Source organism: Spermophilus citellus, assembly GCF_964194105.1.
Source record: "Spermophilus citellus genome assembly, chromosome: 3".
Classification (NCBI taxonomy): Eukaryota; Metazoa; Chordata; class Mammalia; order Rodentia; family Sciuridae; genus Spermophilus; species Spermophilus citellus.
Window position 1 is genome coordinate 17387228 of NC_138184.1, and position 13924 is coordinate 17401151.

The following is a 13924-nucleotide window of genomic DNA, read 5'->3' on the forward strand; positions in this document are numbered from 1 at the left end:
CAGTGACCAGCATGTTGTTGATGTTGTGGCAGTTTCAGATTTTCAGGCAATCCAGCTGTGTCTAAGGGAAGATTAAAGCCCGGTCCTATACCATCTTGCCTTGGAAGGAATGATTTTCCAGTTTTATCCCCTAGTTGTTTCCAGGTTGAGGCCTGGGAATCTGGTTCTCCTGGGCCTCTTTTTACATACCCTGTGGCTGGGTGCACTCTTAGCGGGCTGGCACTTATTAGGGCAAGAAGCTTGTATTTTCTAGAGATGAATTGTCCTAAAAACTGCTTTGTTCTGGCTGTGGCTATGGCTCAGTGGTAGAGTGCTTGCCTAGCACATATGAGGCACTGGATTCCATCCTCAGCACCACATAAAAATAAATAAAGGTATTGTGTCCATCTATAACTAAAAAACGAAAACCTGCTTTGTTCTGACACAGGGCTGGGATGAGACGCTACCAAGTGCTGTCTTCCACTGTAGAAGGTTTAGATGTGGTTTGCAGATAGGAATTTGAAGACCATCAAAATTTAACTTATCCCCCCCACCAGCCTTTTTTTTTTTTTTGTTGGTGCTGGGGATTGAACCCAGGACCTTGTGTATAAGCAGGAGCTCTACCACTGAGCTCCCATACCTAATCCTAAAGTTCTATTTTTTAAATGTTGGCTATTACTTAGCTTGAGTATATCAGTTTGTAATAATTTGCTTTCCATGTTAATTTTGTTAAAGGTATCCAAATATGCATTTTTGGAGGCATGACATAAATCTTCTACTTTAAGAAAATGTTGTTGTAAACTTGTTTATTTGTAAGAGCAAACACCGGATATACCATTTCTTTCTTTCTTTTTTTTTTTTCCTTTTCATTCTATTTTGTTGTGGTGCTGGGGATTGAATCCAGGGCTTTGTACATGCTGGGCCAGTGATCTATCATTGAGCTTCAACCTAGTCCCTTTTTGTTATTTTTTTGGTTTTGAGCAGCGTCTTGCTGCATTGCCCAGGCTGGTCTTGAACTCCCGGGCTCAAGCAATCTTCCTGCCTTAGCCTCTGGAATATCTGGGACTATAGGCATGTGTAACTGTGCCCAGCACTCCTTTCATTCTTGATAACCCATGTCTCTGGGTTGTTCACCAAGGACTGAAGATGATGGATAGAATGTTTTGTCTGATTTTGCTTCAGATTCCTCCCACTGTTTGGCGACACTGTTTGGTGGTCATTAGCATTTTAGATGGAGAACCAGTAGTGGACCCATTATTTAGCAGTGGGGATGCACCTAGGTTGTCATAGTGCCTCTGGTAGGAGGCAGCAGTTGAGATGCTCCTGGACCTAGCTTCTCTCTCAACACCTACATTTAACACACTTGTAAATAGTTTTTGATCCTGCAAAAGTTGGATAGAAAACTCTTGCCAGGACTGTTGTATCCCTGTTGGAAAAAAGAAATAAGACCAGGTACAAGGGCCAGAATAACCAATTTGTGAAGTACACAAAGGAGCCCACTTATTGCAAGTGCTCTTGTCTGTAATTGGTATTTTTTTGAAACAGAAGTTCTTTTGACTTGTCAAAGGGTAAACCTTAGGCTGTGGCTGTGGCTGTGGCTATGGCTCAGCAGTAGCACACCCCCAGCATCAGTGCTTAAATTTCCAGCATCAGTGCTTAAATTTGTGTATTTGGTGGCATGAGGGGAGACTCTTCATTTATTTATTTATTTTTGTGGTACTGAAGATGGAATCCAGGGCCTTGTGTATGTTAGCCCAAGCACTCTACCACTGTGCTACACCTCCAGCCCAAGACACTTCATTTAAATTGTATGTATTCATGTCTTTTTGTAATGTGTTCTGGGCTGGGAATGTAGCTCAGTGGTAAAATGCTTGCATGGTATGAACGGGCCCTAGGTTCAATCCCCAGTAGTGCCCCCTCCCCCCCCCCCAAAAAAAAAAAAAAGGTTTGCATGTTCTGTGCTACTGTTCAGATCTCAGCATTACTTTCCTCTGTCTTTCAGGACTTTATTAAAGGTTTTAGCTCTTCTCACTCTCACAGGTGGAAAGACAGGATTCTTTCCTCCCTATTCCTGGGCTCTTTCAGGGCTGTAAACCATTCAGGAGGCCCATTTTCATTGTGAGCCTCTCATATTGAATACATGCAAGTCACCTCTCTGTTGCTTCTAAGCTACCTTGTTGCATTTAAAATACAGTTGTTAAAAGTCTGAATCTCCTTTTATTTGTCTTCATCTACCTTTTAGGAGACAGGTTTTAATTCTCTTGTATATATCTGTCATGTCACCTTTTCTGTTACTTACTTCCCCCTTTTTCCATCTTTTCAATTTCTGCCCTTAGGGTCCAGCTCAAATGAGTAATTTTTAGATTCTTCTTTTTGTTTAGATCAGTATGGTGTACTCCTTTTCCAGTGTAGTCCTGTAACCAGATAACTCTCATCTCATAACTCGGTTCCCTCAAAGGTCAGAACCCTAAGGTCTTCCTCCTCCTGCCCTCCACAGAAGAAGTGTCACTAGTCCCTCCAAGTTACCATCTGGAGCAGGATGAGTACTTGTTGGAATTGTCTGGGTTAAGGAGCCTTGCAACAGTCCATGTCAGACCAAGTGAGTTGTGAACTAGGAGGAAGTTAGGCAGTTAGTAACTGACCAGCTCCTCATGCTGCAAAAGTTTCCTTTTGAGTTCATGCATTGTCCATAGAAGCACACAGTAGCCATTTCTTTGACTTGTTTGGATACTAAAATTACTGTGGTTTTTTCAGCATGAAGTGCTAGCAGTGAGTGAAGTCTTATTGCTAGTGATTTGAAAATGTCTTGTTGCTCCAACTGAGTGAGAAACCACCAGGCTGAGGAAGAATGGGTTGAGGTGGAGGGAGGTAGGCAGGAATGCAGCAGGAGAGAGATTCTGCAGGGCTCTGGGCTCCTTTGTGTACTTCACAAATTGGTTATTCTGGCCCTTGTACCTGGTCTTATTTCTTATTTCCAACCTTTGTAGTTTACCTTATTCTTGGGACACTTAGCTGTGCAGACACTAATCAATTACAAGAACTCCGTTTCTTTTGCTTAGAGTTAAACATAGAAGAAAGAGATCTTTTCTGAGCTATTTGGGTAAGACTTCAGAAATGGGAGGAGGGGGTAAAAATGTGTGTGTGTGTGTGTGTGTGTGAGAGAGAGAGAGAGAGAGAGAGAGAGAATGAATGAATGAATGAATGAATGAATGAATATGAATTTGTGTGAGTATAGGTGCACAGCCTATGTGTGTGTTTGGAGCAGGGTTTCTTCATTTGTAACTAGCCCAGAGTGCTACAGTTTGAGGGGTGGGAAGGTGTTTCTGTTGCCTTCCTGTGTCCATTGTCTCTCTCTCTCTTTTTTTTTTTTTTAATATTTATTTTTTAGTTTTCGGCGGACACAACATCTTTGTTTGTATGTGGTGCTGAGGATCGAACCCAGTCCGCATGCATGCCAGGCGAGCGCGCTACCACTTGAGCCACATCCCCAGCCCCTCCATTGTCTCTCGAGAAGGTCTTTTTTAAAGATTCAGATGCTCTTAAGTCACAGATACTGAGTATTCCTTGTCCCTTTCCTCCTTCTTCTGCCTGTGGCTTCCTGGGAACCCACAGCATAGTTGTGGCCAAAGGCCTCCTGCTCAGGCCCTGAGAACCTTGCTCTGTCTGTGGAAGGCTAACAGTGGCACTGCCTACCTTATGAAAAGCCTTTGAAAGAGCAACAAAGCCCCTTCCACAAGACAGGAAGATTTGTTTCTCCCATTTCTCTTTGTTTTTTTTTTTTTTTTTTTAAGAGAGAGTGAGAGAGGAGAGAGAGAGAAGAGAGAGAGAGAATTTTTTTTTTTAAGAGAGAGTGAGGGAGAGAGAGAGAGAGAGAGAGAGAGAGAGAGAGAATTTTAATATTTATATTTTAGTTCTCGGCGGACACAACATCTTTGTTGGTATGTGGTGCTGAGGATCGAACCCAGGCCGCACGCATGCCAGGCGAGCGCGCTACCGCTTGAGCCACATCCCCAGCCCCTCCCATTTCTCTTTGTATAAAGTGGTCATCTATGTGGTGGCTCTGTTGGCCTTTCTCTACCCCAAGCAAAAGAGAGAACCCGTATCCAGTCCTGAAGTCCAGGCTGGACAGGATACTACCAGACTGAGGGTGAAGTGATGACCAGGCCCAGTATTCATGAGAATGTTGGCAGAATTGAAGGACCAAGGTGCTGACCAGATGGAGCCTGCACTTTGCTAGGTCCCAGCAATTCCTCTGTTGTCCTCAGGCTGGGGCTGAGACTGAGTTGTGGAGCTGTAGCTTCAAGTGAAATGTACTAAGTACTGACCTTTGACTGCCCAGTGACTTAGTTCTGGGATCTTTGTCCATTCCTCAGGACAGAACACAGGGTGTAGGATGCCTGCCTTCCTAGAATCTGCTCTGAAGTGGGAAGGTCATAGGCAGCACAGAGCAGCATCCAGAAAGGTAATATGCACTCTGCCTCCTGGATGCCCCTCCACCCCACCTGGTAAAACATCCTTGAGGTTCATGAAGGCCAGTCCTCATTACCTGGTAAACCCATTCTCTGTAGCTCCATCACATCACAGGGTATCCATAGGGACCCCCCAGTCCTCCAGATACTCAACCTTAATGTGTTTGGGTTACTTTCCACCCCGTCCTCCGCAAGACTTCTCCTTTGCTACTCACCCTATCCCCACTAGGCCTGCAGCCCTCCAGCTTCATGCTTTTCCTTAGGGCTTTGACCTTGACACTTAGCACCCACACCGAGGAAACAAGGGTTAAAGTTTTGTCTGCCACAGTAATTGAGATTTGTAGCACATAATTTCCTTCAATGAGGGGCCTGTTTATCTTTTTAAAAATTTTTTTTCAATATTGTAGTTGGACACAATAACTTTTATTTTATTTATTTTTATGTGATGCTGAGAATCAAACCCAGGCCTTGTGTGTGAGGCGAGTGCTCTACCACTGAGCCTTAACCCCAGCCACCACACCCCCCTCCCCCGCCTGTTTATCTTGAGAGTTCCAAGCATGTAAGGCTTTTTTTTTTATGTGGTGCTGAGGATCAAACCCAGTGCCTCACACATGCTAGGCAAGCACTCTACCACTGCGCCACAACTCAGCCCCGCGTGTAAGGCTTTTTAGATAGTATAAAACTGACGCCACAGCAAGTGCTCTTGTCTGTAATTGGTATTTTTTTGAAACAGAAGTTCTTTTGAAGGGTAAACCTTGGGCTGTGGCTGTGGCTGTGGCTCAGCGGTAGCACACTTGCCTGGCATGTGTGAGGCACTGGGTTCGGTTCTCAGCACCACATATAAATAAATAAAAGTCTATTAACAACTAAAAAAAAAAAGTATGAAAAAATAGAGAGTTAACCTTCAGGGCTCAAATTGAATTTACTCATTTGAATCCTGTCAATTCTGTTATCAGACTTGTTTAGGAAACACAGGCTTCTTCCAACATACATTAGGGAAGAGTTGGAGCATGGCACAAATATTGTGCTTGCTTATGTGTGGTTTTCTCTAGGAGAAACACAGGCTGAGATTAGGAAACTGTGGTCTGCGGAATGATAGTGTATTAGATATATATATATATATATATTTTTTTTTTTTTTTTTAGAGGGAGAGAGAGAGAGAGAGAGAGAATTTTTTAATATTTATTTTTTAGTTATCGGCGGACACAACATCTTTTTTTTTTTTTGTATGTGGTGCTGGGGATCGAACCCAGGCGGCAAGCATGCCAGGCGAGCGCGCTACCGCTTGAGCCACATCCCCAGCCCCTAGATATATTTTTATTGGAACATAGCTACAGCCATTCAAGTATGCATTATCTGAACCATGAGGTCTCACATGAAGAGATCAAATGGTCCCCAGAAGTCAAAGTTATTGAGTGGTCTCCCTTTAGAAAAAGTTTGGTTCTCTTGCCCTAGGGAACTCTAGAAAATGGTTCCCATCTAAACAGGACACTAATGGTACACAAAATCAAAGTGCCCACACCACAGATGTACACCAAGTTCCTTTCAGGTCTTGCATGTTATAGCCCCTCCTATCCCCTAGTGTGGTTGGACTGGCTCCTTACAGTGTAGTTCATGGTAAGGTTACACTAACCTGCTTCCCACTGTGTCACAATAAGTACATGCTCTTTCCAAGGTGAGAGGCCAGACTTCATGTGACATTGTGTGTTTCTTAGTCATCAAACACACTGCCTGTGTACCCACACTTAGCAGATGTCTAACTTTTTTGTGTGTTTTGAATGAACTTTTGGATGAAATATGGTGCTTAGCCACATTATTCCCATAAGCCCTGCATTTAAAAAAAATAATTTTTTTTGGTAGTTGTGGATGGACAGAATGCCTTTATTTTATTTTATTTGTAGATGCTGCTAAAGATTGAATTCAGTGCCTCGCACATGTTAGGCAAGTGCTATGCCACTGAGCTACAGCCCCAGCCCAAGCTCTGCATTTTAAAGGCCTGGTCTCACATTCTGCAGTGATTTAAGGAACACTGTGTAAGTGTTGTGATACAGCAGAACTTATTGTACTTCGAAAGCAAACACCAAAAGGTGTGGACTCACTCTTGACACTCAATATATTGTCATGAACATTCTCATTTCGGGTTTTGTGGGGTGGGGAATACAAGGTCAGCCTGAGCTGCTACTCATGAGGTGTTTCCAAGTCCTCTGGAAACTTCGGGTCTGACTTGGGGAGTATTTTGAAGGGCATTGCCTAGAAGAGTATGACTTTCAGCCCCCAGCATTGCTTTGGCCATTCACTATTGACGTCCACATGACCAGGTTGTGCCTCAGTTTCCCCACTTGTACAATGAGAGTTGATAGTATTTATCTTATAGTACGTGGGTATGAGTATCATCTGTGGAGATATCTGTGGGGTAATTGCACAATTGGTGTTAGGAGTTTTGCCCTTTTTAAGGTAAAAGTTCTTTTTAGGAAGAATAATACACATTTTCTGTTTAACAATAAAGGAGCAATAAACTTGGAATGGGATCTGAGGATCCCATTGTTGAAAAGGGGGGTCTGAGGGGTTCAGTCTAGTCACCTCAGAGAGCTAGCTCCCCTCTGAAACTTGAATCTGCTCATGAATTAAGTGTTTGCCATTTTCCTGGTGTGTGGCTGGCACTCTTCCAGGAATGTTGACAAGTTGTCTCTGTTCTCATACCTAGTGGGTATAGCAGTGGAATCCCAAATACTTTGACATGGGGTAAGGGAGTTTGTACTTTGTTTGTGGCCTGGTCTTCCAGCATAAGTATTCATTTTGTCCAGCATGGCTGCCATGGAGGCATCCAACGATGGGTGTTCCATTATTCTCCTATACTGGCATGTGCATGTGTCACTTGAACCCTACCAAGTGTCTTATCATTTCAGGAGAAAACAGGAAGTTAAATGTGGTTAACCAAAGACTTTTTGAGCCCTACAGTGGAAGGTGTTGCCTTGGGCAACTTGTCCACAGAGTGTTAAGGTAGAAAGAGAAGGGATGGGCCTGGACTTCAGATCTAGGTCATCTAGACTTCGATTTTCTTTCTTTGTTGAGGGGCACACAAGCCTGCTTTCACTCATGGAGGCTCTCAGTGAGTGGCAGCTGTCATTCCTAGTATGCATGAGAAGCATTTGGCATAAGCCAGTGGAACCTCACCTCTGCTTGTCATGTTCTAGAACCATTGCAAGGAGAGAGTCTCTTTCTGGCACCTTAATTTTGGGTCCTTGAAGGCCCACAGAGCTCCTTGTCATACAACTGGGCTGTGAGCCCATTCTGATATTATGTATAAGAATAAAAATGCCTGTATTTCTGGTGTGTCTTTAGTTTCACAACCACTAAGATTATAATCCAGTTTCAGTTAGCGAGTAGTCTTTTTTTCTTTTTGTGAAAACCTTTAGCACAGGACTCACCAGGGCCTCCTTCCTGGGCATGAGACCTCCCTGCTTAGTGGCTTGGCCCATGCCGTTTCCCTGCGGGGAACGTCTCTCCTGTTCTGTCCTGGCCTCATCTGAAGGCAGTCTTCAGTCCACACCACATGCTTTCCAGAGTCGGAGTGGTGGATTTTTTCAGGAAGGTACTTGACTTGTTGGCTTTGTTATAGGGCACCACAGGAACCACAGATTTTTGCAAGGCTAATTTACAGAAATGTAGGCTTAACTCAATAGTACATACTGAGCCCATACTTGTGCTGCTCACTGAAATGAAGGCAAATGATGAATGGGAAAAAGAAAATTTGGTCGATGAAGAGTTTAGCATCAAGCCAGGAGAAATGAAACTGCTGAGTGATATGGGCATTGTTGCTATGGGTCCCCATCAGTGCCTTGATAAGGGATACTGTCCTGGTAATTATTGTGGTGATCACTCAGGGAGGCTAGTGCCCAGGTAGATGTGCTTTGGAGATGAGCCAAGGGGTTGGATTTACTGTTTTAGAGCTTGAGTCTCTGTTAAGTGGTACACATGATAGATTTTTTAAGCTGTGTAGACATTTCAGATAAACAGTGGGAAAGGGACAGTGGCCTCTCCTGGACTGCTAAAGTTGATATGTTCACCTTGTGTCCTTCCTAGGTCTTAACCATTGAAGGAGCTGGCCTCCGTCCCCAACCCTGTCTCTGCTCCTAGCTCTCTCCTCCCTGCAGTCTGGATGCCACTTATCCCATCCTTTGGCTTACACTTGAACTTTGAGCAGGTTGGTGGTGTTATTTTATCTAGATTGCGTCTTTATTTTCTTCCTTCCTCCCTTGGTTCTGGGGATGGAATCCAAGGTCTCCCCTATACGAGGCAAGTGCTCTACCACTAAGCTACACCTCCAATCCCTGGTTTTCCTTTTTATTCTTCGATTTTTTTTTTTTAATGTACAAGACTAATGCATAGTTACCATTAAAGAGTTTAGACAGTACAGTAATGTTAACTACAGAAAGTGAAAGTTCCTTAATAATCCATCCTTTAGAGATAGTCATCTGCTGATTTTTAGTTCAGTTCCTTTCAGTTTTGATTTGAGTAATATTTATTTCAGTTTTCTTCCCCTATAGATGATTCATTTCATATTTTGTACTGAGGATTGAACTCAGGGATGCTTTCCAGCTGAACTACATCCCCCAGTCCTTTGTTCTTTCATTTTGAGACAAAAGTCTAAGTTGCCTAGGCTGGCTTCAAACTTGGGATCCTCCTGCATCAGCCTCCCAAGTTGCTGGTGTACAATGGTTATCATTGCTTGGCCTGGTAACAGTAGCTGTGTGCTACTGTACTTTTCCTGCAACTTGGTCCTTCTCTTTCAAACTGTATTCAGCATCATTGCATGTCAATGATGTAAGGATGAGAAAACTGAGGCTCAACTTCCTGTAGCCAGCCACTGGGTGCAAGACGGAGTTGAGGCTCACTCTCTGTTCAGTGCTATTTCTGGTTATGGAAGTTGACTGCTTGGAACATCTTTTTTTTTTTTTTTTTAACATAATTCTTTTTTTTTTTTTTTTAAGAGAGAGTGAGAGAGGAGAGTGAGAGAGAGAATTTTTTTTTTTAATATTTATTTTTTAGTTCTCGGTGGACACAACATCTTTGTTGGTATGTGGTGCTGAGGATCGAACCCAGGCCGCACGCATGCCAGGCGAGCGCGCTTCTGCTTGAGCCACATCCCCAGCCCCTGGAACATCTTTTTATCTCCTGAGTTAAATTGTATTCCTTGTACTTGTCCTTAATGAGATTTGATGTTATTTAAAAGTTGAAAGCTGGCATTTTTGGTTTCAGTTCCTTCTGAAATGAATCCCAGCCATTCTTTTACTCGGAGATGTGAGTCAGGAAGTGACTCAGGCCAATCTAGGCAGATTGAGGTGTCTGTTCTACTCAGGAAGATATGTGAAACACAGCATCAGAACATGGCTTAGCTGTTTTCTCTATCCCCAGGTACTTCTGGGACACATTGAGACACCTGAGTTTGACTTAAAGATAGGAAGCCACCAGAAGGGATGCAACTTCCTCAGGCTATGCTACAGTGGGGAGAGTAGATGGGGATTCTGGACCCAGGCAGGAGATGAAGGTGTAGAGAGAGAGAAAGAGCACAGTCCCCACCCTTGGTACTGTCAGGATGCAGAGACTTGTTTGCACTGTGCATCTTCATGGAGTTAGGGGCACTCTGGAGGTGAGTACCCATGTGCAGACCTCTGTGTCACTGTCATTCCTATATGTTCTGATGCTGTTGAAGTTTAGGTTGGCCCAATGCTAGTGAGGCTAGCTATGGGCCAATAACATACCTGCACCCTATCATTGACCCTGCTGATTTGAAGACTGTCTTCCCTTCTGGCAGGAAAAGGTGTCTCTAGCTTCCCTGAGAACAGTGGCTGCCCCCAGGTGCAGTACCCCCATGCTTTTCATATCTAAATAAACTCTTGACCTTCTTTCCCCATCTCAGAAAAGTAATTCCATCTTGGTTGCTCAGGGAAGATAAAACCAAACAAAGCAGCTCTCCTCCCCTCTCATCCAACTTTTGATATATCTTCAGAGTACACCCACCATTCATTCAGTCTGTGTCCCCAATGCTGTCCCTTTCCAGATCTGAGTCACAAAGTGCTGGGAACTCCCCACACCCTCTGCTCTCCTTGGCCCTCCTTCTTTGTCTGTTCTCCAGCCGCATGACCCTCTAGAAAAAGTTAGAACCCTCCTGTCTTCCTAGATTCCTGAGTTTACCCCACTTTCGTGGTGTCACTGTGAGCTCAGCACCTTCCTGTACCTTCTCCAACTTTGCCTCTGTACTGGTGGGAACAAGTGGGCACTAGACTGCTGTTCCTCCTGTGGGCACTCCATTTGGGGCATGTCTCCTTTCAAAACTGAATTCTGATGCTGTCCTTTCTCTCTGGGCTTCCTGCTGCTTTGTATGCTCTGACCACCCCAGGTCCACCCCTTATGTCCCCACAGCACTGTCACCTGACACTCTTGGTTGCTTCACTGACTATTCCCTTCCAACCCCAGAAAAATCTACTTTTCAGAACATCAGTCCTGTCACTTCTACCACATTCCTTAACCCACCTTATTACTAAGTCTCATTTTCATGTTTGGAATATGGATATTTTTTATACTTGTACAGGTTGAGCATCCCTCACCAGAAATGTTTCTAAACTTTTTTGTTTAGAATGTTTCTAAACATTTTTTTTAAATTTTCTTTCTTTCTTTTTTTTTTTCCCCAAGTGCTAACGTGAAGCTGAAAAAGTTTTGGGTTTTTGGAGCATTTCAAATTTCATATTTTCTAATTAGGGATGCTCAACTGGTGAGGTCTATGCCAACATTCCAAAATCTGGGGTGGTGGTGGTGGTGGTGGAAACAACTCAGATCTGAAACTCTTGCTCATAAGCATTTTGGATAAGTGATACTCAACCTGTAGAATGTTAGTACAATATAGATACCATGTTATAGTGTAGACAATATCGTTAATAAGACCTCAAGGGTAGGGCTCAGATTTGTTTCTATTAACTTTGTTTTTTAAGTTATCAAGAGACATTTACTAGCCAGATGCAGTGGTGCACGCCTGTAATTCCAGTGCTCAGGAGGCTAAGGCAGGAGGATCAAAAGTTCAAAGCCATGGGCTGGGGATGTGGCTCAAGCAGTAGCGCACTTGCCTGGCATGCGTGCAGCCTGGGTTCGATCCTCAGCACCACATACAAAGATGTTGTGTCCGCCGAAAACTAAAAAATAAATAAATATTAAAATTCTCTCTCTCTCTCTCTCTCTCTCTCTCTCTTTATAAAAAAACAAACAAACAAAAAACAAAGCCTCAGCAAATTAGTGAGACTCTAAGCAACTTTGCAAGATCTTGTTTCATTGGGCTGGGGATGTGGCTCAAGCGTCGCCTGACATGCGTGCATCCCAGGTTCGATCCTCAGCACCACATACAAACAAAGATGTTGTGTCTGCTGAAAACTAAAAAATAAATATTAGTATTCTCTCTCTCTTTAAAAAAAATAAATAAAGTTAACTATTTAAAAAAAAGATCTTGTTTCAAAATAAAAAATGAAAAGAGCTGGGGGTGTGGCTCTGTGGTTAAGCGCCCCTGGGTTCAATCCCTAGTGGCAGTCGGGGGGGATGACAATAACTGGCCTAGTGTGCTGGGTTCTTTGATTTCCTGAGTCTTCTTTTTTTCTGTTATCAGCAGTCTCTTGCAATTGTTTTAGAACATGTTTTCTGACTGAGATTCTCAGACCAGTTGGATAGTGGCATTTTACTAAAATAAAGCAGAATAGAATAGAGATTATTGAAACTTGCACTCTCGTAAAGCCCCACTATCAGTAAAGTGTTAAAGCCTCAGTGGCCCTATTGCCCTGGGCTGGCGAAGGCCCCATGGCTTGGCCTATATAGGGCCCCCATAGGGCTACTGGAACCTGCCTGCCTAGACTCCAGCTGAGGGAGACCTGTGCTGTGCCCCCACCTACCTGTTAGCCCGGGGGCATTAGAGGACAAAGCATCAGGTTTTTCTTGACACTGCAAGTGTTGCTTGCTTTGTAGGCCTGAGGCCTGGAGTTGGGGTATTTGGAGTGAGATGTGGGTGCTGATAAGTGGCCCTGGCAGCCTCAGGGCCCTCACCGTTAATGTGGGCCCACTACTATTGGGATTTCTGGATTTACAGGCAGCAGCCATCAAAACTGGTTTCTTTCTGACAATTTTGTAGTTGTCACTGTGTCTGTGCTTGCAGTGCAGTGGCCAGAAACCCTGGTTTGCTGGGGATATTGGTTCTGCCTGCCTTGAGGAAGAAGGAGCCTTGCCTTGCAAGCACATACCCTTCCCCAGGATCACACTCGCTGATGACCAGGAATTGGCCAGTAGCAGGGTCCACTTCAAGGACAGGACTGTGAAGGAAGCTCAGGTCTGAGTGGGGAGGTCAGAGCTCACTGAGACCTCTGCAGGATGGGCCCCGCACCCACCCAGTGACCTGTCTCTGGAAGGCCCAGGACATGAAGCCAACCATCAACTCTGGACCTGGGTTTGGCTTCCCCCAGACACTGCACACTAAGCACACCCTGGCATTGGGACCTCTGTTGGAGACACTGACCCCAGAACTCTTTGTGGGGTGGGTCTGCTCTTCCCTGCCCCTCATGCTAACAGTGAAGCTATGTGGCGAAGTGGAGTAATTGGGAGGATTTCAAGCAGGGTCTTAGGCTCTAATTTTTGTTTGTTTTTAGGATGTATATATTTTAGTTGTAGATGGACACAGTACCTTTATTTTATTTATTTATTTCTATGCAGTGCTGAGAGTTGAACCTAATGCCTCATATGTGCTAGGCAAGTGCTCTTCCACTGAGCCACAACCCCAGCCCAGGTCTTGGGTTTTGATGAGCTTCATGGAACAGAGCTTACGAGTCCAGAGGAGCCCTGTCTAGTGGGAGCAGAGGCAGTGTGGGAAAGCCTGGAGATGGGGGTGTTTATAAGTCACAGGGAAGGGTCAGTGTCATATGTCCATATCTCTGGTCTGGCCCACCCCCAGCCCCTATAGGCACTGGGCCAAACCAGGAGCTTTACCCACTTTTTTCCTTTTGGTGCTGCTGGGAATCAAACCCAGGACCTCATACATCCTAGGCTTAGAATTTTACCACTGAGCCACATCCCCACATCCCCACATCCTCACATCCCCACATCCTCACATCCCCAGCTGCAACTTCACCTTTAAGTGGAAGAATTTTCCAACCTCAGTGGGGCCTTCCCCCTCAACCCTTTGGTACTAGGATTGAACCTAGGGATCTTCTGCCACTGAGCTGTAACCCGCCTGCCTCAGCTTCCTGGGGTTACTGGCGTGCACTACTGTGTTTGGCTTCTTTTTTGAAGTTCTGGTTTCAACTTTCACTAGATAGTCTCCTCTCTGGTCTTTGCCTTGGAGTGCATGTACCTGCCATCCAAGATAGTTGTCAGAAACTCTTTTCTTGTCTAATCTGAGACAAGAACATCTGAGAAACTCTTGGTTTGGGTGATGCCTAAAGGAGAGG

At 44.4% G+C, this 13924-nt stretch overlaps 1 protein-coding gene across 11 annotated transcripts in view; it reads left to right on the forward strand.

Moving 5' to 3' along the window:
- Window positions 1-13924, forward strand: part of GATAD2A (GATA zinc finger domain containing 2A) — a 113675-nt gene that overhangs the window by 57931 nt on the left and 41820 nt on the right. For 4 of the 11 annotated variants that reach the window (XM_081285312.1, XM_081285309.1, XM_081285313.1 and 1 more), the window contains one exon: window positions 8532-8652. The exons of the other annotated variants lie outside the window; for them this stretch is intronic. In XM_081285312.1, the coding sequence (XP_081141438.1) occupies window positions 8608-8652 (45 nt within the window). In that variant the 5' untranslated portion in view covers window positions 8532-8607. The remainder of the gene's footprint in view (window positions 1-8531; window positions 8653-13924) is intronic. 11 annotated transcript variants of the gene reach the window in all.